Source organism: Aythya ferina (genome assembly GCF_964211825.1).
Source record: "Aythya ferina genome assembly, chromosome: 8".
In the NCBI taxonomy this organism is placed as follows: Eukaryota; Metazoa; Chordata; class Aves; order Anseriformes; family Anatidae; genus Aythya; species Aythya ferina.
Window position 1 is genome coordinate 18,986,443 of NC_140304.1, and position 27,592 is coordinate 19,014,034.

The following is a 27,592-nucleotide window of genomic DNA, read 5'->3' on the forward strand; positions in this document are numbered from 1 at the left end:
ATAAAACTATGGTCGTAATACAACCTCCCCCCTACCCCACCCCACACCCCCAAACACATCCGTATCGGCTATACATATCCCAGTCTAAGAATGAAATCACGTTTTTACCAGTTTATGGTTCTTTCCAAATTCCTATTTGGGGTAACTCCTCAAGTGCAGCAAATTATAAGAACAGATTTCAATGACACCTTCAAATCTGCTGCTTGACATGCTGTGTTTGCATGTGAGTTTTAGTAAAAGCAGATGATCTAAGAACTGTAAAATGATTATCTTTAGAAAAAGTACAAAGGTCTTTAAAATGTAATATTGCATTTAGACTACGAAACCAAGAAAACCACAAAACCACAGTAAGTAGGCGCACAACAGCATAAGCAAAGAGTTGAAGCTCTGCTCACAAAGCAGGAAGAGGAGGAGCTGCGTTACAGACAGCAGGTATTGGAGCCTCTCAGTACAACACTTGCAGAAAAAGCCTCAAGACAGACAATGCCAAGACCATTAACAGTCTTTACTTCTATCAATTGTTTCACAGCACAATGAGACAGCACAAATTTGTACAGTGGGATCTGCAGACAATTTAAAAACAAGCAAAATTATCTTTTAATAAAAAGCATCAAGTCTGAATGTGAAAATATGAAGACAAACAATATTGCAGATAATCATCACCTTGCTTCCTTTTGATTGTCTAAGAAGTCCAACTCACTGACTTCTCATAGTGCCTTTAATCCACACCATGTTCTCCAAACATCCTAGTTAGTGTAAAGCTTAACGGGTCCCAACTAATATGTGCAGTGTTTCCTAACCTTTCATCTTGCTTTCAAACCCTGTTTGCAGTGTGTGGTGAGATGCAACAACTCATCATACAACATTTTGATTCACAAAGAAGCAGCATGGGTGTTGTACATAATTTAATTTGCACTTCTGTATATAAATGTTTACTATATTGCACACTATTGCAGCACTTAAAAACATCTAATTATTTGCAAAAATTAGTAAAATACTTTAAAGGATTTAAAAATAAGGGTTTTAATGCAACTGACAAGATAATAAAAAAGCAATTTACTTAATGAGATACAATCCTTTATGTTGGAAATGAAAGTTACATACAACTAGAGTACAATTAAAATATACCATATAGTTCAACACTTAATTCCTCAAATGTGTAAAATTAACAAGCTTCTACTGTCATAGATATACAATTTTTCCATATTGTGAAAAGGATTTTTCAAATTAAATACAGGTAACATAATATTCTGTAGTTATATTTTATGACTGTGTTTAAATGAGAGGGTTGTATAATACTCACATTGTCAAATGTATGCACTAATGCCTTGGAAATTGCACACTTCCCCTCCTTTTCCAAAATAGAATCTCATTTCCATACTGAAGTCTATTATGCCATATTGGAAAAACATTTTACTTTCTAACAGGATTTTTATAAAATTAAAAAATAGCATAATATCATGGCATTAAGATGACTTTTCCACATATGCCCACGTAGAATTTAATCTGGATATCAGACAGACATGTCAGAACCAATTTCCTAGACTTTTGTCTTATTGTACACGCAAGATGAATGATTACAGTATTTTACAAAACAGAAAAATCTCCGAATCTTATTAGAATTATGCAATGATTAAAAATTAAAATCATAACAGAATCAAATTGTGATCTCCAACATTTATTAAAATCTTTTAAAGTTCATAAACGACAACAAAGTTACTGTAGAATTTATCGCATACAGCTAGCATACAGCAGCATGTCCTTGGTCTAAATGAAATACAAAAGTTTTTTTTTTTGACATTTTCATACAAAGGATTTTTTTAAATTTATTAATGTGACGATATATCTTTGTTACATAAAATTTGCTACAGCGAAGTATCTTATACTTTCCTTGCACGTATGTAAATATGGGTGGACAAAGACTGCATTCAGTGTCAGCCTCCTAATGACGTTGTGCAAAAATGCTCAACAACCTAAACATACAGAATGTTTGATGGTACGTTTCATACTCTTTTGTAAAATGTCTACAAAGGCTTTTCTTAAAGGAGTTTCATACAGTTTAAAAGGAAGGAGTGTCAGTGGTTTATTTGCACTGACATTCAAACAAATACAATGGCTATGTATCAATATAGCTCAGTTTTATTAAAAACAATTCATCCGTGTACGCACGTAAATTTATCATAAAATATGAGTTTAGTTTAAACTGTTTAGATGTGCTGTTTTAAGACAGGTCATTGAGATAGCCAGAATCAAGTGTACAAATAAAACTACTATGAATAAGTTTAAAAGCAACCCTCAAAAAAGTGCTGAGCCACTGATTATTAACATTGAAATAAATGTGTAAAAGTGCCCAAAGCTAGCACATGGTAGCAGTATCTTTTAAGTCAGTTGGTGAGAGTATACAAAACATAATTAAGCCCAAATACTTATACCTGTGTGACCATACATTCTGTTTGATTGAAAGAAAGTAGGTTAGAAATGAAGACACAACGCAACTAAAATAAACCCAGCTGTTGCAGTTTTTAAACTTTGTCTCTTTTCTTTGCGAATGAAGTGCTGTAGTTAAAAAGAAAATGATTGTAGCAGTACTCCATCCTCAGTTTACTAATATAGTATACCAGAATAAAAACTTGGCAATAACCTCTTATTCTTAACAGCTAACAAAAAATAACCGTGTTCATCCAGCAATGCACCTAGAACATTATTTTGCATTTGCTAAACCATTTGCTTTTCATAAGCCAATGGCAGAGCACGTTTTCCTTTTTGCGTTGTTTTATTTATTTTTTATTTTCTAAATGGATGCCTTTTTTTTAAAAAAAAAAATCAAAAAAGGCATGAAACAAAGGATACTTTTGGAGCCCAAACATTAGCTTAAAAGGAAAAAAAAATCAAAATGAGTCTACAATACTGACCAAAACTTCCTTTAAGAGTTTATGGTTAAAGTTCTTAAAAAAGCCATTTCATACCGGCCAACTGAAATGCTGGTAAGTTGACTTGGTTAAACATGGTCCAAAATCCAGACCAGGTGGAATTACTCCCTCTCTTGAGACTGTAAGCTTTCCATGGTACAGTCTGGTTATGGCAATTGACCTACTGCCTAGGTGGGAAATAAGAAGGAAGGAGGCAGTGACGAAAACTGCAGGGATGTAGAAAACCAAGGCACGGGGTCTAGCTACTGTCCCCTACTTAAGCCATCCAATTGATTCTACTTAATTTTGGTCAGTCTCCAGGAAGAAATGTTTTTAAGTTAATTTAGCAGACATTTATATGGCGATAAATACTACCTTCAAAAATGCTAAAAATGTTGGCTAGGTTTAGTCTGAGCTACTAAAAAAATATTATAAATTGTAGCATCAGACACTAGACAGACAAGAATTATTGGCTGGCACAGACTAGAAGCAACATTTATCTTTCACTTCAGTCTAAATCACACTAGCCGCAACACCTTCCATTTCACTCACACAAATAATACATTATTCAAAATTAAATGGAGCATTCTTGGGTAAAAAACTACTTCATTTTAAAGGGGGAAAATGAACAATACACAGAAACAAAGAACGACAGAAACCAAAGTTAAGTAGGAAAGTGGTCTATTATTCTGTGTTACTGCACAAACAGTGCTTGCTTAATTGTGCCTAGTTAGAAGGGTTGGTGCAAACTGCACACATGGAAGATGGCAATAAAGACCTCAGTCAGCTTTGTGGAATGAAGTAACTAGGTAACTGTTTTGACATATGATGGTCTCAGCTCCACCTCATCTATTAAGAGTGCAAAGATCCCAATGTGAGCCCTGATGTCATCTTGTCCTCTTACTCCTACTAAAAATCAGCAAATTCTTTTGCACATTTTTCTGTTAGAGACGCACGAATATCTTCTTCTTCATAGTCATCAAAGTTGCTTGTATCTCCAGGGCCTCTGCACTTTGGTATGAATGGAGCTTCTACCTGTATTTGTGAAGAAAAAAGCACACAAAATGTAATCACCAAAACACCTTCACATTTAGCAGTGTGATAACAGGCATAACAATATTCCCGTTACTTCTCAAATCCTGCCAAGAAAGCAGATAATACAGTGAATCAGCTTACAGTTAAGGCACATAAATAAAATCAGCCCAAGAATGTGCAGACCTAGATGTATGAATATAAGTTTAAAAGCCCTAATATCTCATTGACAAATGTGGATCAAATGTTAATTTCACTTCAGAACAAAGTTTAGTTCGCTCCCTCCTACTTCCAATCATATGTAACTTAAGCCTCTTCTCTCACAAGAAGGTAAAAATCCTCCTGGTAAAGACAGCGCATCCTGTCAAATCCACAGATATACTCAGGCTTGAGAAAGTAGTTTTCTACAGCAGTACACTAGCAATGCCAAATTCTGCTTTAATATTATGGGGCCCGGGTGTCTCAAAACAGCATACCCAGGAACAAAATCTATTGCATTTAAAACTGTCTTGTAAACAGGCATTAAGACAGCAGAGAAAATTACAATGCTGCAATGGGGAATCTTTTCTTAAAAGATCTATACTTAATACAAAGAACATCAGATGTGTTAATTGTACCCTCTCTTCTAGTAATTAATACATTAGTGAATACTATAACAACTGCACTGTCAGTTTGTGTAGCCAAACAACTAGTTTCTTTTTATAAACTATTGTTAGTATTTAGGTTTGGCCTTTAAAATACTTCTGTTAGAACAGCAAGTTCATGCCTGTATAGTCCAGACTTAGCATTTCAGTGATGGTAACCAGTTCCTTGAAGTGTTTGTATTGCTCAACTCTAACCTTTTTACCAATATCTGAACACAAAATGATCTCTCCACATGATTCTTCTGGGGCAGCACTAATGAAGTTATTTTAGCCTTTTCTGTTGTTTATTGAAAAAAAAAAAAAAAAAAAAAAAAAAAAAAAAAAAAAAGGAATTCAGAAGTTGCCCTTAAGAATGTAAATAATTTCTTAGGAATCTGTTTTTAATAACTCACTAATCTTCAGATATTCGACTTTGACTCTGCCAAGGGGAGAGGGAGCTTTGGAGCTACTAGGAGACAGAGCCAGGCTGCATTGTGGTCATCCCCATCCCTTTCCCCAGCTTCCTCTCCCAGCTCTGCTTCACTCATCCAAGCAGGAGCTAGTGCGCTCCCTCTGATTTGGCAATGGCTCCTCCTGTTCGGAAAACATTCCCAATTCTCTGTTTAACTTTCATTGTTTTGCAGGTCTGTAGTTCATAGTGCAGACTGAGCATGGACTTTTTAAAAGCCACATTACAATTCATGTTGGTGAGTCAGGTCTCGAGAACCATTCTAAAAATGCCAGAAAACAGCATTTAGCAGGGTTCTTACCATTGCCACAGCTTATGAAACTGAAGTCAATTACAATGCAGCATCAGGAAAAAAAAGGATTCCTCAATAGACACACTCTACATCTGATCCTGACCCAATCACAGATAGAGCAAGAGGGAGGGAGGATGCCACTTCAGCAGAAAAAGCAGTACTCTAGGGTTTGGTTAATTTCTCCACACTGAAGCACAGTCTGACTGCTAAGAACTACTTGCAAAGGAAAACAGATTCCTCTCTGCTGTGGAGGAGTATTTATAGATGCCATTATAGCAGGGGTTAAATAAAAAGGCAGTAGATGGCTCACTCCGAGATATTCCAGAAATAGATCAGTGCACAACACAAGAGAACATGCACATACAGAGGTCCAGGATAAAATGCCAAAAAGAAACAATCATAATTCAATCAATATATATTCTTCAGCATCTTTAATATTGAGCTGCTTTCACCTTTTCTCAGTTCATTTAAAATTCACAGATTTAGTAAGGCAAAAATAAACAAAATAAATAGAAATTTGACTTCAACCTCTTATAGATTCATAATAGTTTGATCAGGAAGTGTCTCACCTTTCTCTGATAAATGGCAATCCAATCTGTAGTTGCAAACCACTTGTGATTCTTTATGTCATTTACACCATTCTTGAGATTTCCATATCGTTTGGTCAAATCTACCTGGAGTAAATTTCTTAGAAGATCCTTCAGGTCTGAACTGAAGTGTGATGGGAACCTTACCTAAAATATACATCCACAACATTAATATACAAATTTGATCCTTCACTTCTGTGAGGTAAAACCTTGTTCACACAAAAGGAAACACCGGTCTCATTTTCTAGTCTTTTTCTAAACACAAATAAAGTAGGAATATATGGAAAAAGATTATTGTTGTTGCACATGTTAATCTGTTTCACAGAGCTTTTATCAATAGCATTGCTTTGTCCATTTATAATTTTTTGAAGTGAAAGTTTCTAGATTTGATTGATTTGGGGAAATTATTAGTTTTATATAATAATGATATAAAAGCTAAACTTAAATTTTACTGATATCACACCAATACAATCAGTTTTCAAGGTATTCTCACACCTTGTGTACATATACACAACGCATATATAAATTTAAAAATATATATACACGTGCACACACAGAGGAGGTATAGTATAGAATGACACATATATAGAGCATATAAAGATGCGAATATGCTCTGAAATAACTGAACATCCTATTTGATAATTCAATCTGGAACGTTACACTATACTGTAAACTGTTTCCAATAACTAACTAAACCAGCATCAAAAAATTTAGATAAATAATACAGCACTACTTGAAGATAGCACACAAATGAGTCACTTGCCAATACAATTTATTCTAACCTGGCTACAACATATTTGTGAATGAATCATCGGATGTAATTACATAGGGTTTTACTAGCAAAAAATCTGCTGACACCATTTGACATGGGAGAGAGGAGAAAAGGGAAAAGAACAGACACAAGTCTGTTTTTGTCATAACCACAGCTCCAGCATTTGACGCTTTTTTGTTCAGCCAATCAGTTATGATGTAAATGTGGAACACAAAATTATTTAGCATAAAAATGCTGTGAAACCAAGAGATCTGATAATCAAGGATACTGCTTCTGTTTACATATCAATATGGCTTTATTGTAATACATGAAAAATTAACAGGCTTTAATGAATTTATTACCTAGACAGCTGAGAAGTAGGGAAATAAAAACTCCAATTTCTAGTAAAGAACTAAGTGCATGACAGATTAAATGATTAATTTAAGATTATAAAGAAAAAATTCTGCAAGCTGAGAACTGAATGTTAGTTTCCACAGTTCATATCCAGTGCCGTTTCCACAACCATTCATCCATAGAGTCAACAAGAGATTAACAAAAAGACCAACAGTAAAAACAAAAGCAAAATAGATGAAATTTTTTTTTTTTTTTTTTAAGAAGAATAGAAGATAAGTATATCTTTAAAGGTGTATCTTAGTAAATTATCATATGTTCAGGTGGAACAGCATGTCTGGATGTAGAAACAAGGTAGCGAACCACCATAACAAATCAAGTGAGCACAAAGAAACAAAGAGATAACACTGGCTGGCAGGAGAAACAACAGAATCATCACCTTATCACGCTTCCTGACACACTAAGAGATACTCATAAAGAATATGAGGGAAAAATTAGAAACAATTTCTAAAAATGTATATAACAATCAAAGTTGAACATTAGACATTTTTTGATCTACAAGACTTTGTTGCTGCAGAAGTAAAGAAACCTACTATGAATTATGGAAACTCTTTAGAGCTTCTCAAAAGCTACCAGGACATTTCTGTAAAGAAAATAGCTTGGCAAATGAATATACAGGTAAGTAGCTGTTAATAGTTATTGAATCATTTTCATCCAAGCATAAAAGAATATTAAATTTACAGACATTGTGGTATTATAGCTTGCATTTTAAATTTAAAGGTAGGGAACTGTACAGGTACTAAACATGGATTTTTAAAGCTTTGATTTTATTATTACTGTAACAATGTCTGTACTTAAGAAATATTAATTACAAACTCTTACCATATTCTTTCCAAATTGCTTAAAGTCTAGTAGTCAGTGAATTCTGCATCAACTCCACATAAAGTCACGTTCTGCAAACACAGTGAGAAACAATCCATGCTTGCAAAAACAGAGTTTTCACTTACCTTGCCAGACACAATCTTTTCATAAATTTGAATTGGCTGATCTGCAAAGAATGGGGGATATCCAGCTGCCATTTCATAGATTAACACTCCTAATGCCCACCAATCCACTGCCTTGTTGTAACCCTGGGTAAAATGAGAAATACCACTGTAGTACCGTTTGTAACATAGTTTAAGATTTTCTGTACATGTAGCTATGGAATATGAAGAAAGCAAATACGTTTTTGTTTAACACAGAGCTTACACCCTAATTCAAAACAAACTGAAGGTCTCATATTCCAACAGCAATACAGTTGATGAAAGTGAAACGTTTTGCACACATTGCTGTGCTGAGTCTCAGTTATGTCTTTATAGTGATGTGTGGCAAGACTCGTTAAGTGACAAATGGGGACTTTTTTTTTTTTTTTAATTTTTATTTAGTAACTCTTAAAAATCAAAATAATCGTGCTACCAAACAACTGAAGCTTTTTTCAAAGCTTAGGAGGGATACTTCATTAAGTGTAACAGTACTTCCTATAGGAAGTACTCTTGACATGATTAAACATATATCAGAACATTCATTTTCATGTTCAGTAAACTAGCTGCCTACTACTTGAGCTTAAAAGTTTAATAAGCTGTTATAGACATTTATGATCTGATCTTTAAAGCCTGAACACATAATCATTACTAACTCCCATTTAGTATTAAAAAAAATACAGAAAACCCCACCAACCCAACCAATTTTATGCGAGTTCTCTGAGATCTTTTACAAAGCTCAAGGTTGAGACTCATTTTTTTCCTGAAAAATCAACTACAGAGAATTCATAGTAGAGACATTGCAATTTCCTCTGCTGTTTTAACTATATAGGGCCAAAAAAGCTGCAAATAACCAACATTTTCTCCTAAAACAGAAGAATTTTCTGTTTACTTTTAAAGACCTGCAAAGGGTACTTAGTTAAAACATACAAAAATGCATAATTTAACATGATTATGAATATCATAAGCAGTTCCATGAACTATAAGGATTTTTCCTTATACAGCTTTATTATAAATGAGATTTCTTCCATGTTCAAACACAACGCAAGTATTAGACTGCATGTACCTTTTGTGCAAAACCAGTGTTTTTTCATGCTTGATTTCATGTATAGTATTTTAAACATGAAACACTGCAAATATTTTTGAATTGACCACTGATTCCTCCAATAGACACTTCTTGTTACCTCTGGAGATCCTCTTATAGTCTGTTAACACTTGCAATACAACATTTGCATTCCATGTACTTCACTAGGAGTTGACTTGTCAAGATTTGATTTTTGAGCTACCAGCAATTATTCACCCCTCCAAGACTAATAATTAGGTGACACCTTTTAACTACATCAAATGCATGGCTGGCAATTATTATTCATAGAACTGAAGAAGTACCTTGCTGAGAATTATTTCAGGTGCCAGATATTCTGGAGTCCCGCATAACGTCCAAGTTCTTCCTTTTACTCTTTTTGCAAAGCCAAAGTCCGTGACCTGGTAGCAGAATTTAAAATTAAGTACTTTTGAAATATTCTGGAAAGAAATTTTATATATAGGAATAGTATGTGGCGTGAGATGCAAATTATTACAGTCAGATAAATATAATATAGCAACTTCTTCTGATGCGTTTATTTCAGATAAAATCTGTTTCTCATGATAAAATAAATAACTAATACAAGACAGGTATTCCCTCCCTTGAAAAAGCTTCCATTTAGAATTTCAGATATCAGTGGGAACTACAACTTGCTTATCTTCTGTATGTACTGTGACTGTATTAATCATTTTTTCTTATACTTTTCATATCAGACTGTTTATACTACTAAAAGTTTAAAGAATGTGAATAGGAACAAGATATTTATCTTTTCCTTTAGTTGACAAACAAATTAATCAAAAAAAAGGGTCAGGAGATCAGTAAGTTTTGTAAATTCAGAAGTTTTTAATTTCATAAGTGTTATAGAGACATATAAGGAGTATAAAGGTTATATGGAAGAACAGTGTGCAAATAAGACAACATAAGAGATCTTCCAGTAGCTTTTGTTTCTGATATCTTTGAAAGCATCACCAGTGCCCAGCTTATTTATCTGAGGAGTTTGGGGGAAATATAGCAGTAACTGTAGTTACAAATGACAAGTTCTTGGCCATTATAGGTTCTTCATTCCACTTGTCATGTTTCCTGCAGTAAGTTCTCAGCAGTTTGCATGCTTTTTCATCATTCTCTCTGAGTTTTCTCCAGGACCATATTGTGGAATACATATGGAAACCAGCAGGTTACATGTGAAATTCTGGGATCAGTTTCAACCTATCAAGTCTACGCTTGCTTGACAATCCATTTCTTTTGTTTCTTCTTTCTTGGTATCATTTTCAAATCATTCACTGTGAAAACATACTGTATCGTAATGATAATCCATTGCTAATTATGCAATGGCCAGTGCCAATGTTGCTGATACACTAAGGTCACACAGACAGTTAAACTAGCCAAATACCAGACAATCAAAGCAGATTTTGCTTTTATTTACTTTTTTTTTTTTTTTTTAAAAGAAATAACAGCAATCACACCTGCAGCTGAATGGAGAAGGCAACATGCTGACTAGACAGACCTGTTGCTGCCAGCAAAGAATTGTGTCTGTGTTTATGAATGTGTGTCAGTCTATGTAAGAAAAATACATTGCAGGCATGGAACAAACAGAAATGGTTTTAAAATTCAAAAATAAAATGAAGAGTTTCTAAACAAAATTTAATTGGAGCTGCAGCATGAACTTATGAACACAAACTCCCTCTCCGGTCAGAAGCAGAAACTAAGGTACCTCACATGGGAGGACTGACTGCTGCACCTATTACCATTTGCTGTTTGTCCACCACCTTAAAATGTATTGTTGCATCCAGAGAGTTGCCAGTTTTAGTAATATAAACAAGACAAGATGCGAATCCTTTCTACTTCTCTCAATAAACATTTTTATTATGTATACTCCTGTTAGATTTTGCCATGCCTAAACGTGACACAATGAGGATAGAAGAGTTTCCATAGTATAAGGACTGCAGGGCAGAGTGCCTGTTGCTATATACCACCTTCCCATTTGTCTTTTTGATCACAAACAGAAAAACTAAAAGGAAGACAACAAGGTGACAAGAAGCTACCATAAAACCAAAGAAGTCATTTGCAGCACTGCAATTCTGATTTGATCTGCTGAGAAGGTTAGGACTCTCCAAGGGTGGGATTCATCTACCTGGAATTAAGTACTATACTGTAGATGTTGACATCTAATCTGGTCACCCTCAACTACTTACACAGGCAATGCAAAGAACAAGACATTTTAGGACACCTTTCTTCTTGTTCTAGGGCGGACATGATATAGGTCAGATGAACAGAGCCATATAATCACCTCCTCCTCACCACAGTTCCCAGGGGAAATCTTGACAACTTGTTCAAAGTGCAGAGAGTGAAATTGTGCATACTTCATAGTCATAAAAAAGTTAAATCCATTGATTTTAACTGTTATTAAGCAGTAGAGCATTTTAATGCCCCCCTGAGTATATGCTAACATATCAACCATCGTTAGATCATTTATTCTAAACGCATTTGCTAGAATTAACTAACCCTGCACTGTGAAACAAGAGTCCACACCCTAAATATATGAAAAATATTATACCTGGATGTATCCTTGCTGATCAATTAAAAGATTTTCAGGCTTTAGATCTCTGTAGATGAGGTCTAACGAATGGAGGTACTCAAATGTTAGCACTATCTGAGCTGCATAAAACCGTGCATGTGGTTCACTGTGAAGAATTAAAAGAATATTAAGCAATCCGGTGCTATGAAACAAATGTGATTGAAAAGAACAGATAATTTAAGCATCTTTTAACTGGTTCTTTTACTGTGTAACACCCACCCCCCCCAAAAAAAAAAAAAAAAAGACCAAAAAAACACCACAAAACTACCACAAAAACAAACCAAACCAAAACAGCAAATGTTTTAGAATTGATACATTCATTCCCTAACTTTAATTTCTTAACTTTTGCATTTAAAATACACATGCAAACCCACACACAGAACTTAGAAAAACTTAGACTTTAAATATCAATTTTTAGAAACTATGATCAATTTCGGTGACAATGTGCATATCAGTTCCAAAATTCTATTGTGCCTAGATTCTAAGTGCCTGCATTAGCTAACTGCAAAATAATTATAAATTGTTCATTGCCTATTTTAGCCTACTATCAGAGGACAAAATTAAATGCACTTACCCCTTCAGAATTTTTTAATTTATAGTAACAAATTTTATGAAACCCTTTTCCCAAATTAACAGCATAATGCTTTTTAAATAAATAATTTCACTAAGATTCTTACCTAAACCTTCCAATTCTTCTTAGATGTGAGAACATTTCACCACCAGGAACATACTCCATTACCATGTATAAATTAGAATTGTCCTAAGGAAGCAAGTAAACACACACAAATATTTACCAGGCATGCTACAGTGTCTACAATTTCCAGACCCAGTATATTTCATTAAAGAATGAAAAACTGTAGCCATCAAATTACCTTAATAAATCAAAAGTAACACACACAGAAATTCTGGAAAAAAATGCATAATCAGCGAGTTCCTGACAGAAGGAGCAGAAAATGCCTGCTATAAGACAAAAACTTGCACCCTTAGGAGTTCAGAATTGACAGCCTAGAGTATTCTTGTCTCCCATAGACCCATCACAAACCTCAAAACCATAAAGATTAAGAGATCATGTTTGTTCATTTTAAATGGTGTTATTAAAAAAATATATATATATATTTATAGGACACATATCACTATTATTTAGGAAAATACTCAATTTCTTTGCAGACCAGCTAGGACATACTGTCTTAGAGTTAGATGCTGATCTCAAAATTCTTTGCTCCATCGTCATGATTGTCATTAAGACCTGCCTCATGTATCAATCTCATACAAAAAATCTGCAGAACAATTACAATTTTTCCTAAAATTTGATCACGTACTTCCCTGAAACTCTAACAGCTACTTTCAAAATAATGATTACCTTAAAAGAATACTCCAGTTTTACAAGGAAAGGAAAGTTCACCGCTTGTAATATCCTCTTTTCATTCAGTGTGTGTTCTATTTGCTTCAGTTTGACAACCTAGTAGAGAAAAAATAATCTTCAGTCTAATTATGCCATTTCTTAATTGTTGATAATTTTTTTAGTGTAGCACAGCTACTTGAAAGCAAGCTCATAAATTTACAGATAGCCAAAAACCCCAGTTTTACTGTTACTGCACTTATTACTAGGTACAGTAGCAGTAATAAGAATGAATTAAAAAAAATTTAACCATTCTAGAGAGTAATATTCATGAAATATGGTTTGCAGATAACTGGAGAAATAGTGTTTCTTACTACATGCTTAGTATAAGAAACACTAAAGAAAACATCTCTCTACATTTTCTCAATAATTGCTTGCTATTGTAACAGAGATACTTCTGCAGCAAGATGACAGTTCAATAAATTCCATTAATTCCGGCTTAGCTAAGAAAGGCAGGAATGTGTGTCAGACATTAACCATGAATTTTGTTATGTGTGAACAGGAGTAACCTAACTTATTTTATAGGGTTTGTACATTAGTAAGGAGAAGACTAAGGAAAATACACACTCAAAGTTTCTATTCTTATAAACAGTTACTTCTGCCAGACCTTTCAGTGGATTTTGCTTTTCTGCTTTATACCAAACTGTTCAGTGAAAGAATTAAAAAAAAATAAATGCTATCTTCTTGGAATACATTACAATGTTAATATACTGACAAAACTGTGAGCAGCACATTTCTGATCTCTACTCTTTCTCAGGAATTAACAATTTGTTTCCTGGTGTTAAACCCCAACATTGTGTAATTAATTCTTTCCATTTTACTTAATCCCTATTGCCCAATTTATCTGCATCTTATTTTGAGAATGGCACGATTCCCAACTTTTTTTTTTTTTTTTTTTTTTTACATAGGAAACATGAAGAAAATGTACAAGACTAATCAAAACAAGCAAATCTAACTGCTATAAATAACAGAAAAGCATGACGTGCCAACTCTGACTGAAACCGAGTTTAAATTTAACTATCCTTTAGATGCAAAAGGTAATAGCTACAAGTAATAAGAAAAGAAAACTTTCTTGAAAGGAATTTTATACAAAAGAAATTGCAAATTGAAAATAGATTTAATATTTGCAATCACAGATCTTTGTGGACCAAATCCAAATTTTGCACTGAGGCACAGGAATACACTACTGCAGCAAAAAAACCACCCCAACAACAAAACAATGAATCAGCTCATTTGTGGGAAGTGTTCCCTTTGTCCCTAAAAAACTATGGTATTGGAATTACTTTGGCCCTCAAAAATAGCAAGCTAAGGTTATAGTTTGATATTGTGAAGCGTTCAGCTTCTAGAAAAGATTTTACCACCCTTCCTGCAACTTCTGCTTCTTAGATTGTGAAGGGTGATTGGCAACAATATCGCAGGCTGAAACTGCTGTTTAACACTTCATGCTGTTGAACTGGAGCTTCAGATAACAGAACTTTGCTCACATTTAAACTCAGGCTAAGGGTATGTCCAACGAGAGCTTCCTGTAGATCAAATGATATCAACCAACGGAAGATTCTCCCATAACTTGCTTGCGACTGAGCTTTTGTTAACAAAATTTTATTTCCAAAAACAGTTGTGTGATGAAATGAAGCAAGCAATGTTGCTTTGCTAAATCAAGGCAGGCAAATAAAGGAATAACAACCCTACACACAAAAAAATGGCTAGATCATGTAACACTAACTTCTATATTTTGTTTCGTGTCTATAGGAACCAGACATAAGATTAGATAAAAAAAAGGGACATTGATTTGGTCCATCCATTATGTAATACGGTTTAATATCTTCCTTTAAGTTGCTTCCTTTATGATGAAGAACTAGTGAATTCTCCAGAAAATGTACTTACTGAAATTATTAGACATTTTTGAAAAGAAATATAACTGTGTATTTGATATAGGAACGATTGACAGGAAGCCAACACCAAAGAATAGCTCTCACAATTAAATAAAGTAAACTCTTTCCTCAAATGACAGAGCTCCTAGCAATTTTCCGTGTTTATAAAATAGCAGCTGGACTTTCCTGTGGCCTCCTACAGCCAAACAGAGCTGCCAAGCAACCACTCCAGAACCAGGAAGCAAGCAGGGACCGATTGCTCAGGTGTATTTGCCCTGTGGCTAAAGACCCCAAGGACAAGCTAGCTGGGCCTGAGAGGCAGCGCTTCCTCAGGCCACACTTGGTTGATGTGGCTTGAGAATTAGAAGAGTTGAACACTGTGATCAGGCTCCTTAGCAAAACTGCTTCCCAGTTCAAAAGCAGTGGGCTGCCACCCAGCCAGGCTGTGAACAGCTCTGCAGCAGGCCCACATCTCCTGAGGTGGCGAGACCCAAGCACTATGGGGTCAGCGGCTGATGCCAGGGCTCGTGCTCTGGACCCCTGCAGATGCCTAAGCGTTGGTCTCAGCCCAAGTACTGTGAGAACCAACCTGATAATTGGCACGTGTACTTCATAAAGGAACACTTCAGACTTGTGCTCACAGACATAGAGCCATCTAGTTTACTAATAGAAGACTGTCACCTTGATGCAAAAATCTTCAAATATCTTTAACCCTGTGAATGTTTTACTGAAAGTCCACTGTAATCATTCAAAATGTGAATTTATGTCTTTACCAGGTAGTTTTAAAGCAACAGCTAGTTAGTAGTAATCAGTTTTTTTTTTGTTTTTTTTTTTTTTTGTTTTTTTTTTTTTAAATCTTCAGACTATTTTTATGGCAGTTTTCTGAAGAAAGATGTAATCTTCTAAATTGCTCTAGTGTGCTCTAGTGACAAAGGCTCAGCTAATCCTGTGAGAGGTTTCAAAGAGAAATAAATTAAATAAATCAAAAGCTTGCCAATGGGCTCTCCCCACACACATGGGATGCTCATGCTCATCATGCCTTGCTTTACAGTAAAGCTTCCTGCAGAATTCATCAGCCATACTGAGGGAACAAGGGGTGGAAATGGTCTGGGATGGTCAGGTATACGAAGTTGGAAAGCCTTTTAAATTTAACTGGATGATTTCTGCATTTTTTATTTTAAATAAACATTATAAAAAGAAGTTATAGGAAAATGCTAAAGTTGTAACTAAAAAAAAAAAAGAGCTTTGTCAAATCAAAAAATGCCAAAATTAACACTATAAAGATAACTACTTTAGCTTTTTCTTCACTAACCATTATAGAGGAGTCTTTAATTAAATTACTCCTTATTTAAGGTCAAGAACACCAAATCACATGTAAAGAACACTGGAATTGCAACTCACAGAAAATGGTTTGCTTGTGCCTCTGCCATGGTACCATTGCATAAAATTACTTGAGAATGTAATAAAGCTTGAGTGCAAGAGTCCACATTGTAGCAGTGTTGACTTTCATTTGATCATTTTCTTGTTTTTAAATTCTCTTTACTAGATTAAGGTGTTCTTAACATGACTTTTTAATTTGTTATATAAAAGCAAAGGTAAGTATGGTGCCTTATAAAGTAATAGAAGTTGTTATTTTGAGGATCTTAGAAGCCAAGTTCTAAATAATGTACTTCTGTAAAAGATGCCAAACCATTAAAAATTAACTATATTGATAACTTGCTTAAGATACCATTTAATGTTACAGTAAAAATACAGATTCAGACTATGGAATTGAAGTTTTCAACACAGAATTTTTACTGTATGACAGCTGTTCTAAGGGACCGATTACTGTTGTATCTATGCAGTTAATATAGATGCAACAGGAATATTATATAATTATGCATACAAAAACTAATTTGGATCCCATTGCATCAAGAATGGAAAACAAATGATTCAAACAATTTGTTAAATTATATTTCACAAATTTTGAAAAATTCCTAGCCTTCTAGAATTCCCAAGCTACCACGCAAAACTGTAAAACAAAGTTTTTTTCCCTTTCAATACAGTACTACATTTGCTATTGCCAAAGAGTATGTAGATCATATTACAAAAGGTAAGCAAAGAATCACATTTACTAATGCCTTGAACACTACTAATTCACTTTAGCCAGCCATTAGTGGTAAGGGATGTTGTAAGAATTCTACACATTCCTCAAAACAAACTGCTGGCTAAAAAGCTCAGTCAGCTGCTTGAAGTATCACCAGTATTCAAATGCAGTAAGCAAAAGCACAAATACGTGCAATGCAGTTTAGTCACAGTTAGCAGACCTTTATCTACTTCAAACTCTTGTACTGCAAAAGACACTAAAATTTACACCAACCTTCTGTTTGTCCAGTATCTTCATAGCATAATACTGTTCTGTGGCTTTATGTTTCACCATCATAACTCTCCCGAATGATCCTGTTCCTAGGGTTTTTTGCCTCTCAAAATCATCTAGGCCAGCAGTATTCTACATATACAAGGATATAATGGTATTATTTACAATTTAATACCCAGAGACAATTTTAATTATATGAATTGAAATCATTTATTAAAGACAACTGAGTAAAATTAAATTTATCAAAGACAACAAGCTATAGGCAACTTGGAGTTATGTCACGACTGACAAATTTGAATAAGAGATTTTATATTGCACTCATTGAAACAAAGAAACTTAATTGAATTGTGTGAACATTTCTATAATTTGTTCATACAGATGACACAAGCTTAGTAAGAAGAACTTGGCTGTAAACAAATTATGTACGTAATAATCAGATAAAGCCCTCATGCTCCACAAGCAAGAACATAAGAGCCTGCAAAATTCTAGAACCAAGCTCTTGACAAAGTGCTACAGGAGAGCTGTCTGGAAACAATATCACAGCTATTCATTCAAAGCATTTGAGATGCTGCTTCAACAAACAAATGACCATCCTCTTCCACTCTCCCCATCCCTCCCCTCCAAGAAAAAGTCCACCCCTTCAGCTTTTGGAAGATTCCTCTTGAGCTCCTTAACCTGTCCCCAAGCTCTAGGCAGCATATTCTTTCTTAATAGCATGGGATAATGATTAGCACGGTAAATTACAGATCCATGTAATGTTTAGTGTTATAAAAGCCAGCTAAAATATGATCACAGATTTTGAATCATGCTGATCACAAACAATTTTCTGTAAGAGAAAGTGGCAATTCAGCATGACCATTTCATCAGCTCATACCTAGAGAAGACCTGAGCATCTCCGCTGATGAATATCAGTGAGAAAACTGACTTCCAAAATGGAAACTCTTTTGAAAATTGCATTAAACTTTCTTCAGTTTTCTGTGCTGCTCATTACAAACTGACAACACACTTAAAACATGCTATGAAAAAAATGCAGTAAAGAAAATTATTCGATTCTTAAATGATTGATACCTGAGGGGGGCTTTCCCATTTTCTTAAAAAGTCTTCTTTGGCTTTGGCTAGGAACTCTTTCACTGAAAACACACACAAAAAATTGTTCATTAATGAGAGTCATTATGGATGTGATAGAGACGCTTTGTTAACAAAATATATAATCTTCATTATCAACTTTATTCTCCAGTTCATAAGGTACTATATTTACCTTTATGAAAGTGAGCACCAATATCTCAAATTTCTACAATGATCTCCAGGGGATCTGTAAGCTTTCTGGAGTAACTACACAACTCTACATACGTTACTTAAACTACACCAGCTCTAATAACTCACAACACTGTATACGCAAGCAGGCTTTAAGGTGATGCAAAACTTTCTTAATTTGACTGGGGAAGAAAAGAAAACAAACACCTGACATTTAAATTACCATTCCGCAAAGAGAAAGATTTTATCATTTTTTAAAATAAATATACATTGTCTTTCAGCTGATTAGCATAATGTCAAGCTCACTGCTCCCCCCATCACCTTCAAAAAAAGGCTGTTTGCAAGCTCAAGAACCAAATGCACAGCATTACTGCAAGCAGACAAAACACAACAGGGCTACAACAACACTGCACATAGATATGCCCACAGTCAAAGAATAAGTATTTTTAATATTAATTTTTCATTGAAATTGAAGGAATTAATAACTGCAAAATTCTGGATGACTGTTTAAAATGTGCACTAACATATTTTGTTCGGATAATATTTCATCTGTTCTATTTTTTGAACACCAATTGTCAGCCAGATCAAAGTAGATTACTTAAGGCACAGCCATAAACGAAAGGCATTTCAGACATTGCTGTGATTCTGAAAAAGTCACAGAATTAGAAGAAAATATCATACTGGTTTTGTGTTTTCTGAATCAATTCACATAACACAACGTTAATAACAGCGGATTTTCTGTACTATGTTCTGCCATAAGCAATTTCTAACAATACTCAGTAATATGCCAATATTATTCTGGTCAATGACTAGAAATATATGGTTTAGGAACTGTATTTTACCTTCAGATGCTCACAGAAAATTAGGTTTATGAGTGGCCATAAACAATCATCTGATGAATCAGAACAATTTTGTGCTTTTCCTTTCAGAGAATACTGATGTCTACACAGAGAACTTTTCTCCTACCATACTTCTGTTACTGGCACAGTATCAGCAGTGGTAAAAACAGTGGCAGCCCTGGAATAGACTGGTCCTGATTTTTTTGTTTGGTTGTTTTTGTTTTCCTTTTTGTTTTCATATGGGATTCAACTGTAGAAAAATACTCAAAGGAGTCTTACAGTTCCTACCATCGCTGGCTCTGATGGAACAGCATCAAAACAACAGAAATTTCAGAAAAATTGTCAAAAGGTCTGGCAGGCAACAACATTAGAAGGGTGATTAAACCATGACATTCCCTCAGTACTTTTAAGAGAAACAGAGAAGAGGGACATATTTATTACTTTAAATTTATGTGTAAGTAGAATAAGAAAGCAGTTTATGTCAAATGAATTATAGAAATTAATTGGCATTTAAACTCACTGAAAGTTAAAAAAAATATATATATTTAAATGGGTAGTCAGTAAAATGTTTGACACGTTTATCCTAAGTGGGGAAAATATTTCCATTGTTTTCAAATTATGTGGGCTACTTATTTAATGACTTTTAATGATTCTCATTTGAGAAAAAGACAGGATTTCCTGTGACATGAAGTAAATTCAACATAAAAAGGGAATGTAATAACGTCCAAATTCATGTATGATGATCCCTCTTCTACTAGGAAAACAGAGATGGCTATTGATAAAGCGATAATAATTTATAATTTTCTTTTGGACATAAATTGACGTCAAAATAACATGAGCATTATTTTCTCTTAATGCCAAGAAAAAAAAATTAAGATGATCATTAAGATTACCAGAGAGCCAAGCTTCAAACTTAAGCTACTGTAGTTAAGAAACAAACATTAACTTTGCTTTAACATGATACATCACAAAACATGAAATATATATATATATGTATATCTTGGTACAACATCTTAAATATCCCTCACACAATTTATGTTGTTCATATAAAGGTATTTTAAGTTTCCATATCTCTCGTACTGAAATAGGATTTTCAGTATTTATGAGAAATATACCATTATATTTACATGTAATCATCTTTTTCTCAGTTCTGCTTATGGAATAAAGAACGTGTATGACAAAATTGTAATCCATCTGCAAATATTCAAACTGGGGAATCATGGAAAAAATGAGCCTCTATTCTAAAAAAATCAGGAAGCCACAAGCTCTCCTTCAATACAGAATGTCTAACTTACACTTCTTTACTTTTGTTCTTTTCTTGGAAAGTGGCACTGAGCACATATTTTCAAAATCAAGCTACCAAATGGCATTAATTCACTCTTAAAACCCTCATATTTTAAAAACAATTTCATATTTTGATGGGTGTTATTAGAGAAAGTGTGTTAAATTTTGCTTGGTTCTTATTTTCAGAGGTTCCCTGGGCTCCTACACTACAGTGAAATTCAGGAAGTGATTTCAAATCGAATTTAGGCAACTTAAGGGCGTCACTTCAGTCACTTCTGAAAACAGGACTTAGAATTGGAAATAGCACAGGTTCTTTTGACAACTGAAATCACGAACCATTAGCTCTTGCTGTAGGAGAACACATTTTATTTCTACAGTTTGAGTGCTGAATCAGTATTTCTGCTAATTAGTTATGGTTTGTAGTGGCCATTGGTATTATTTTCATGATGCAAACGAACAGGTTTATCAGACAATGACTTTGAAGTTTTCTTCACGTGCACATTTTTAGCCACTTTACATTGCTACAGTATAACTTTTTCAATTTATTATTATTTTTGTTTGTTTTTGTTTTTCAGATCTTTTAACTGTTCCTAGTATCTGTGACTTTGGGCACTAATGAAAGAATGAGCATACCAAAGGTCTCTATAGGTCCCCAAAGGGTTTGCAGGAACATTCACCCACACAGATGAGATGATGAAGAGAGGAAAGAAAGAGAAAAAAAAAGTTTTATGCATTTCCACAACAAACACATAGAAAACACAAATACATTCCACCCATTCCCCTCCCCACTCAGGGATGGACCCTGTAACAAACCAGCCCTTTCCCACACAGACAGAATGACTCATGCTACACCACAGAATGTTTTAGCAAAGATTACCAAATGAAAAAAAGAGGAAAAAAAAAAAAAAAGAAAACACACCAAAGGCAGCTAAATTCAGTATGAGAAAAGATGATGCATCACAGAAATAAGCACAGCTTATAAAACTTCAGGAGATCAAGTTGGCATCTTTAATAAATAACCTGTTCTGATACAAACACATCCAAGGAACCGTTGCTAACAAAAGTGTATCTATCTTCATCGCAGCATGCAGGATCACAATAAAACCTGTAATCAGGTGATCTTCCCACTACTTATCATTTTGTTCCAAAAGACGGCATGTGTGAATTGCATAGCATGTGGTGGGTAGCACAGAAATGGAAAACAGTCTCCAAAAATTTCACAACCAAATTTCAGTCCCGTTACCCAACAACAGCAACAAAACCACACAAAAAGCACAGATGAAATTACTGTATACAATCTGGAATGAATACTTGAATTATTTGTGGTACCTTTACAATTACAATTTAATTTTCTAAAACTTCCAAAAAAAACACAAAAAAGATTTTTATATACGTGTTCCCATAAGCACCGAAAAACTAATGCAAGGATCAATCATGAATTCACAAATGGCTAAGTGAAGTGAAGATTTTGATGATGCAAGGAGTGTTAGCAAAGACCAGCAAACAGACCCTATTCATACTGATTTCACTGACACAGTACCAGATTGAGTGAAGGAGGTTGAAACTAAAGGAGGAAAAGCTGTTGTTCAAGAAAGGAAGGTGCTGGAAGACAAGGGCAAAGCACAAGTGAAAACAGCGGCACAAGAGCCATGCATAGGATCAAACTATGGGAGCACCAGTAAGGACACCAGCTGGAACTGGAAGGGCTGCACAAGTGACCCAAAGGTTAGGTGGGCACAAACACACTTCGTTAACCTCCGATAATCTAGTTCTTCATCACCAGCAAGCCCAATTATTAGTGGGAAATGCAAGTTTCACACAAGGTAAACACACAAGGTGTGTAGAAGAAACTGGGGGAGATTCAGAAAAGCGTATTAAGAAGTGGGATGATGGCCAAGGAGATATTTTTTTTTTTTTTTTTTTTTTTTTTTTTTTTTTACAAAACTGAAAGTTTGTAACTTCTGCCTGCACCAGTTAAAAATCTGTTCAGAAGAAATCCTACAGGTGCACACAGCTGGACAAGAAATATGTAAGCTATTACTTGTATATCACAGAAGACATGAGACTTGGCCTATGGATATCTGTATTCAGAACAAAAGAAAAATGGTGATACGCAGGAGAGCCTGCTAAAAGAGACTTTTAAGGGAAGTGGAGAGTAGGATAGAAGTATGTTATGTAACAAAATCCAGCCACTTCAGTGCACAGTACAACACAACGATATGGAAGTAGCTATCAGAAGGTTTCTTAATTGTCCCTGGTCATATGAATCCAAGAGTTTCCTGTTCAAATAAGCTTAGTTTTCAAGTGACAAAACCCATCTGGTCACAATGAAAAAGTGTTTGTAGCTGGCACTTGCAGTTCAGAGAGGCCACTGCTCCTCAGCTGCTCTCCATCAGGAAGAATCGGAATGCTTAAAATTTGAGCTCAAGATCCTGAGGTTCCCAGGTAGCACTAGCATACAAAGAGATACTTAAAGAAAAAAAAAAAAATAAAGAAATGAACACCACCTACCCCTCCCCAACCTGCCTCCCCCCAGTCCCTAAACAAACCTCCAAATAACAGGGGAAACGTAGCGAATAGATGTTATCTAACAGTGCCTTGACACAGAACACAGTATTTTCCTTTAATTGTTTTGTGGATTAACTTTTGTATGAAAAGTTAGCAGGGCTATAGAAAAAAAAAAGGTATTACAAAGAGCACTCTGGCCTGAAACAAGCAAAGCCTTGGAAAGTTCCTGAAACAACTAAGCGGGTTAGGACCTCTCAGCTGCAGGGGTGCAATTAGAGCACAGGGGAAAGGGGTCACAGATGGAGGAGTCCTGAAGAGTTAACATAAATCGCATTGCCTTTCTCCCACCTCCCACGTGCACTGTATTTGTTATTCTCAAGCACATCTCCCACAAGAGACAGTGAGCCAGAATTTTTTTTTGGGAAAAAAAAAAAAAAAAAAAAAAAAAAACACAAAACTATTTGGATAGGATTTATGGCAAGAAAGCAAGAACTAAACTGATTAAGACCAAACATTGGGCACCACTACAAACCCCCATCTGCTGTGCTAAATGCCAATCTCTGCTTGGTATTTAGAATGCCCTTTATCAAAATACAATTCAATTTATGTTCCAAAACTGTAATATAATCACTTGAAAACTGGAATTAAATGGGATATTTAATTAAAATCTCCGAATTTCATTTAATGGAAAAATGAATATGTATCTGATAAATATAATTGTATAGTATGGTTTAGGCTTAAACATTATCGAGACATACAGGGAATCCTGTGGTTACAATACCGCATTTCAGAAACGAGAGAAGCACTCAAGTCAAGAGTTCCAAGCCTAATTCTTGCACCATTAACCTTAAATCTTTTTCAATTTCTTGTAACTTTCATTAGGAAGAATACTATCACAAGGCTTACAAGTTTTCTTTTTACCCTGGTATATCTTTAAAAATGAACACAACTGTGTATTAAATATTACGCGTTCAAAGGAAGTAGTGTGAACAAGAGTTAACATTTTAATAGCTAGAACGCACTTCCAAACAGAAGCTGAAGTGGTATCATTGAAACACCGTCGACAAAAACAAAAGGCTTTGTTTCTCACAATGTGAAAACAATGGAGAAAAAAAGTCCAATGTGATATTAAGGCTGTAATATGAGGCCCAGTCAATCCTTTCTTAATACTGTGGTGAAAAGCACTTATTGGCTCTGTTGTCACAAACTGCCCACTGATAACTTTGTCTTGTTCCTGCTCTAAAAGTTGTAAGGTCACTAAGGCTAGATCAATAAACTCTGTACCAATTTAATATCTCATCTATCAACTTTCTGACTTTAAGAGCAAAGTTTTGATCTTATATTTCCACTGCAATTTTAATTACGATAAAAACTGGTGTTGAAGATCATACTACTAACTTAGCAACTGCAATAGATAAGAATTTAACATCAAATATATATACATGGAACACTTTTGAAATACAAAAACTAAAACTTCTTAGTAAATGAAGGTTTATATAAGAATTATTAAATGCATACAAGTTTGCTATTAGAATGCAACTGCTATTAATTAAAGTGCATACTGTAAACACTTGTATGGAATATTGGGAATGACTGGTAAGAAGTAGAGAACAAAAGGGTATGGAAAAGCCATGGAGAAAAAGGGAGAGGAACAGGATAGAGTAAATTAGGAGTAATTACAGCCGCAGTGGCTGAAGACTAGGAAATAGCAATAGAATCTGATTTCAGGGGGAGCTTATTCAGGAATTAACATTACTGCACATTGCAAATTAAGAGATAAGAAAAACTTGTGTTTTACACCTCCAGATATTGAACACAGGCAATTTTTAATTTATTTTTATTTATTTATTTATTTTAAGTCTTGAGCTAGACTGTATTTTGTCAGTCTTGTAAGAGAAAATGAATCCCTCCTCCAACCCCCTGGGGCTGCATGCTACAATTTTAAGCTGTAAATTAAACAAAGCTGAAGTCTTATTGTTCACCTCTTTACTTGGCTGGTATGAAAGCAGACAGACTGTGCAAGAGATGCGACAGATTTAGACAAACCAAAACAGGAGGTGAATTTTCAGCTATCAGAGATAATGGCTATCTTTCTTGAATGCTGAGGGGATGATACTCTACTGCATACAACTGCCACAGTCAGACTGACTTTCTTCTTCCTTCTATTTTTACCAGAAATAAAATTGGTTTTATTTCCAAATCTCACTGTTAATCTTTTGTTTGCCCTTATTTATCATTTTAAATCATAAAGCACTGGTCCAAGCAGAGGCAGCAAACCCCACTAATGCCAAACATGCAACACAACAGAAACTGATCCAGAGAGACTGGATGAAACCCAACCAGCACCGAGTCACTTAAAATGTGAATCCCTGAAGTCTTGCTAAAATGAAACCTCACCAAAATTTGTAATTGAATATACTTCATTAAACAAACAACAACAAAGTGACTGCTCCCTCAAGACACACAGATAAATGCTATGCATTCCAGTTATACCAAAAGCCTTTCTTCCTCTCTGCCAAAACCAACCAAACAAAATCCATGAACCAAGCTGGGATTTATTATTCAAATCCTAAATTATTGATTATATACAAGATTTCCTCAATGCTGACAAGCAGAATAGCTCCATCCATACATCCAAGCATGGGATGTGACCCAAAATCTCTGGCAGATCCCTGCCGAACATGAGAGGCCCTCTAGGCATTTAGGGTGGCACCTTTTTTTCTTGCCCAAGCTTCCCTTCCAAATGAAAGCATTCTAGCAACCTGTCTCTGATTAAAGTGGGTGGTATATATTTTCTAAAAATAACAGTTCTCTAAAAAAAACAGTTACAACCGCCGTACAGTTTCTTCTGTAATGCCTTAAAACTAATCTTTAGCCTAAGGAAAGGAGTCTCTCATGTACCTTGTTCCTGTCCTTGAAGTGTTCACTGAAGGGAGTTACTCTAGACTGCCAAGATGACACACTCCTATATATGCTTCCTTTCTTGCAACAATCCACATGCGTTGAGGCTTGGAAGTCCATGAAACAGCAATTTGATTTGTAAGGCTGCAGTTTACTGTTCAGTAAAGACTAGTACATATATATAAGCACTACTTCAAAGAACAAACAAACAAACAAACAACCCATCCTGTCCTCCCACAATCATTTATTCCCTGCCTCAATATCATGAGTTTCCATGAAAGAGGAAAAGCACCCTGTGGCTGCCTGCCAAGCCAGGTTGGGGAGTTAGGCCAGATTAGAGAATAATGGGCAGAAGACAGGGGAGAACAAGGGAAGCTCATTTTAATCCAAAGCAACTCTCAGTTCTTTTCATGGCATGAATGCTTCCCCCAGGGTGAGGGAAAGACAAGTCAGGGGAACAGGCAAATGTATGGGACAGAAAACATCACAGAATGGTTTGGGTTGGAAGGGGCCTTAAAGACCATCTGGTTCCAACCCCCCATGATGGGCAGGGACACCTACCACCAGCCCAGGCTGCCCAAAGCCCCATCCAGCCTGGCCTTGGGCACTGCCAGTGATGGGGCATCCACAGCTTCTCTGGGCAGCCTGCGTCAGGGCCTCACCACCCTCTGAGTAAAGAATTTCTTCCTTATATCTAAGCTAAAACCTACCCTCTTTTAGGTTAAAGCCATCACCACTTGTCTTATCCGCACCCCCTGAGAAAGAGTCCCTCTCCTGCAGGCCCCCCTTGGGTACTGGCAGGCTGCTATAAGGTCTCCCTGGAGCCTTCTCTTCTCCAGGCTGAACAACCTCAGCTCCCTCTGCCTGTCTGCATAGGAGAGGCGCTCCAGCCCAAGAACTGCACGTTTTCTGAAGTACTGCCAGTTTGTGCTAGTTTAACACAACCTGAACGAATTGCACTGGACTACTGGAAAGGTTTGAGTAATAATTCTATTTTTAAGTTATTAATCTCCACTTATTCTATAAGTTCTCTTAATGTAAAATTTTAAATTAATAAATTATAAGTTTAATACAATTACTTTCAAGTGCAGTGCTTAACACTCCCTATGTATAAAATTTGATCATACATCTAATTTAACAAAAGGTTATGTAAAGAAGTGTTAACATATGACATCCTCAATTATTGTACATTGATATGCTTTGCAAGGAACTGGGAATTATCTATGCAGTACCACTCTCTACAGTTGTAGCTGAACTTAACCAGCAAGTAATCAAAAACACTGCAACTATCACAGAATCTGTAGTGTCAAAGACCTCCTTCCTCTGTCAAACATAATAGGTATTACTTCACAAAGAAAACTGAAAACTGTGGTAAAATTGCGAAATTTTAAGCAGCTCTTTTTCTGCAGTGCATATATTTCCATGGTTACCATGTGGGGAAAAAAAAAAAAAAAGAATAAATTTTAAGAATGAGTTCCAAGAACAAAATTT

At 35.2% G+C, this 27,592-nt stretch overlaps 1 protein-coding gene across 4 annotated transcripts in view; it reads right to left on the minus strand.

Annotated features, from left to right (window-relative positions):
- Nucleotides 1-888: 888 nt before the first annotated feature.
- Nucleotides 889-27,592, minus strand: part of PRKACB (protein kinase cAMP-activated catalytic subunit beta) — a 68,612-nt gene continuing 41,908 nt past the window's right edge. For all 4 annotated transcript variants that reach the window (XM_084528511.1, XM_084528510.1, XM_084528513.1 and 1 more), the window contains exons 2-10: nt 18,384-18,445; nt 17,319-17,447; nt 13,050-13,148; nt 12,367-12,449; nt 11,669-11,795; nt 9,420-9,515; nt 8,022-8,144; nt 5,895-6,059; nt 889-3,944 (exon numbers count right to left, since the gene is read on the minus strand). In XM_084528511.1, the coding sequence (XP_084384637.1) occupies nt 3,819-3,944; nt 5,895-6,059; nt 8,022-8,144; nt 9,420-9,515; nt 11,669-11,795; nt 12,367-12,449; nt 13,050-13,148; nt 17,319-17,447; nt 18,384-18,445 (1,010 nt within the window). In that variant the 3' untranslated portion in view covers nt 889-3,818. The remainder of the gene's footprint in view (nt 3,945-5,894; nt 6,060-8,021; nt 8,145-9,419; nt 9,516-11,668; nt 11,796-12,366; nt 12,450-13,049; nt 13,149-17,318; nt 17,448-18,383; nt 18,446-27,592) is intronic.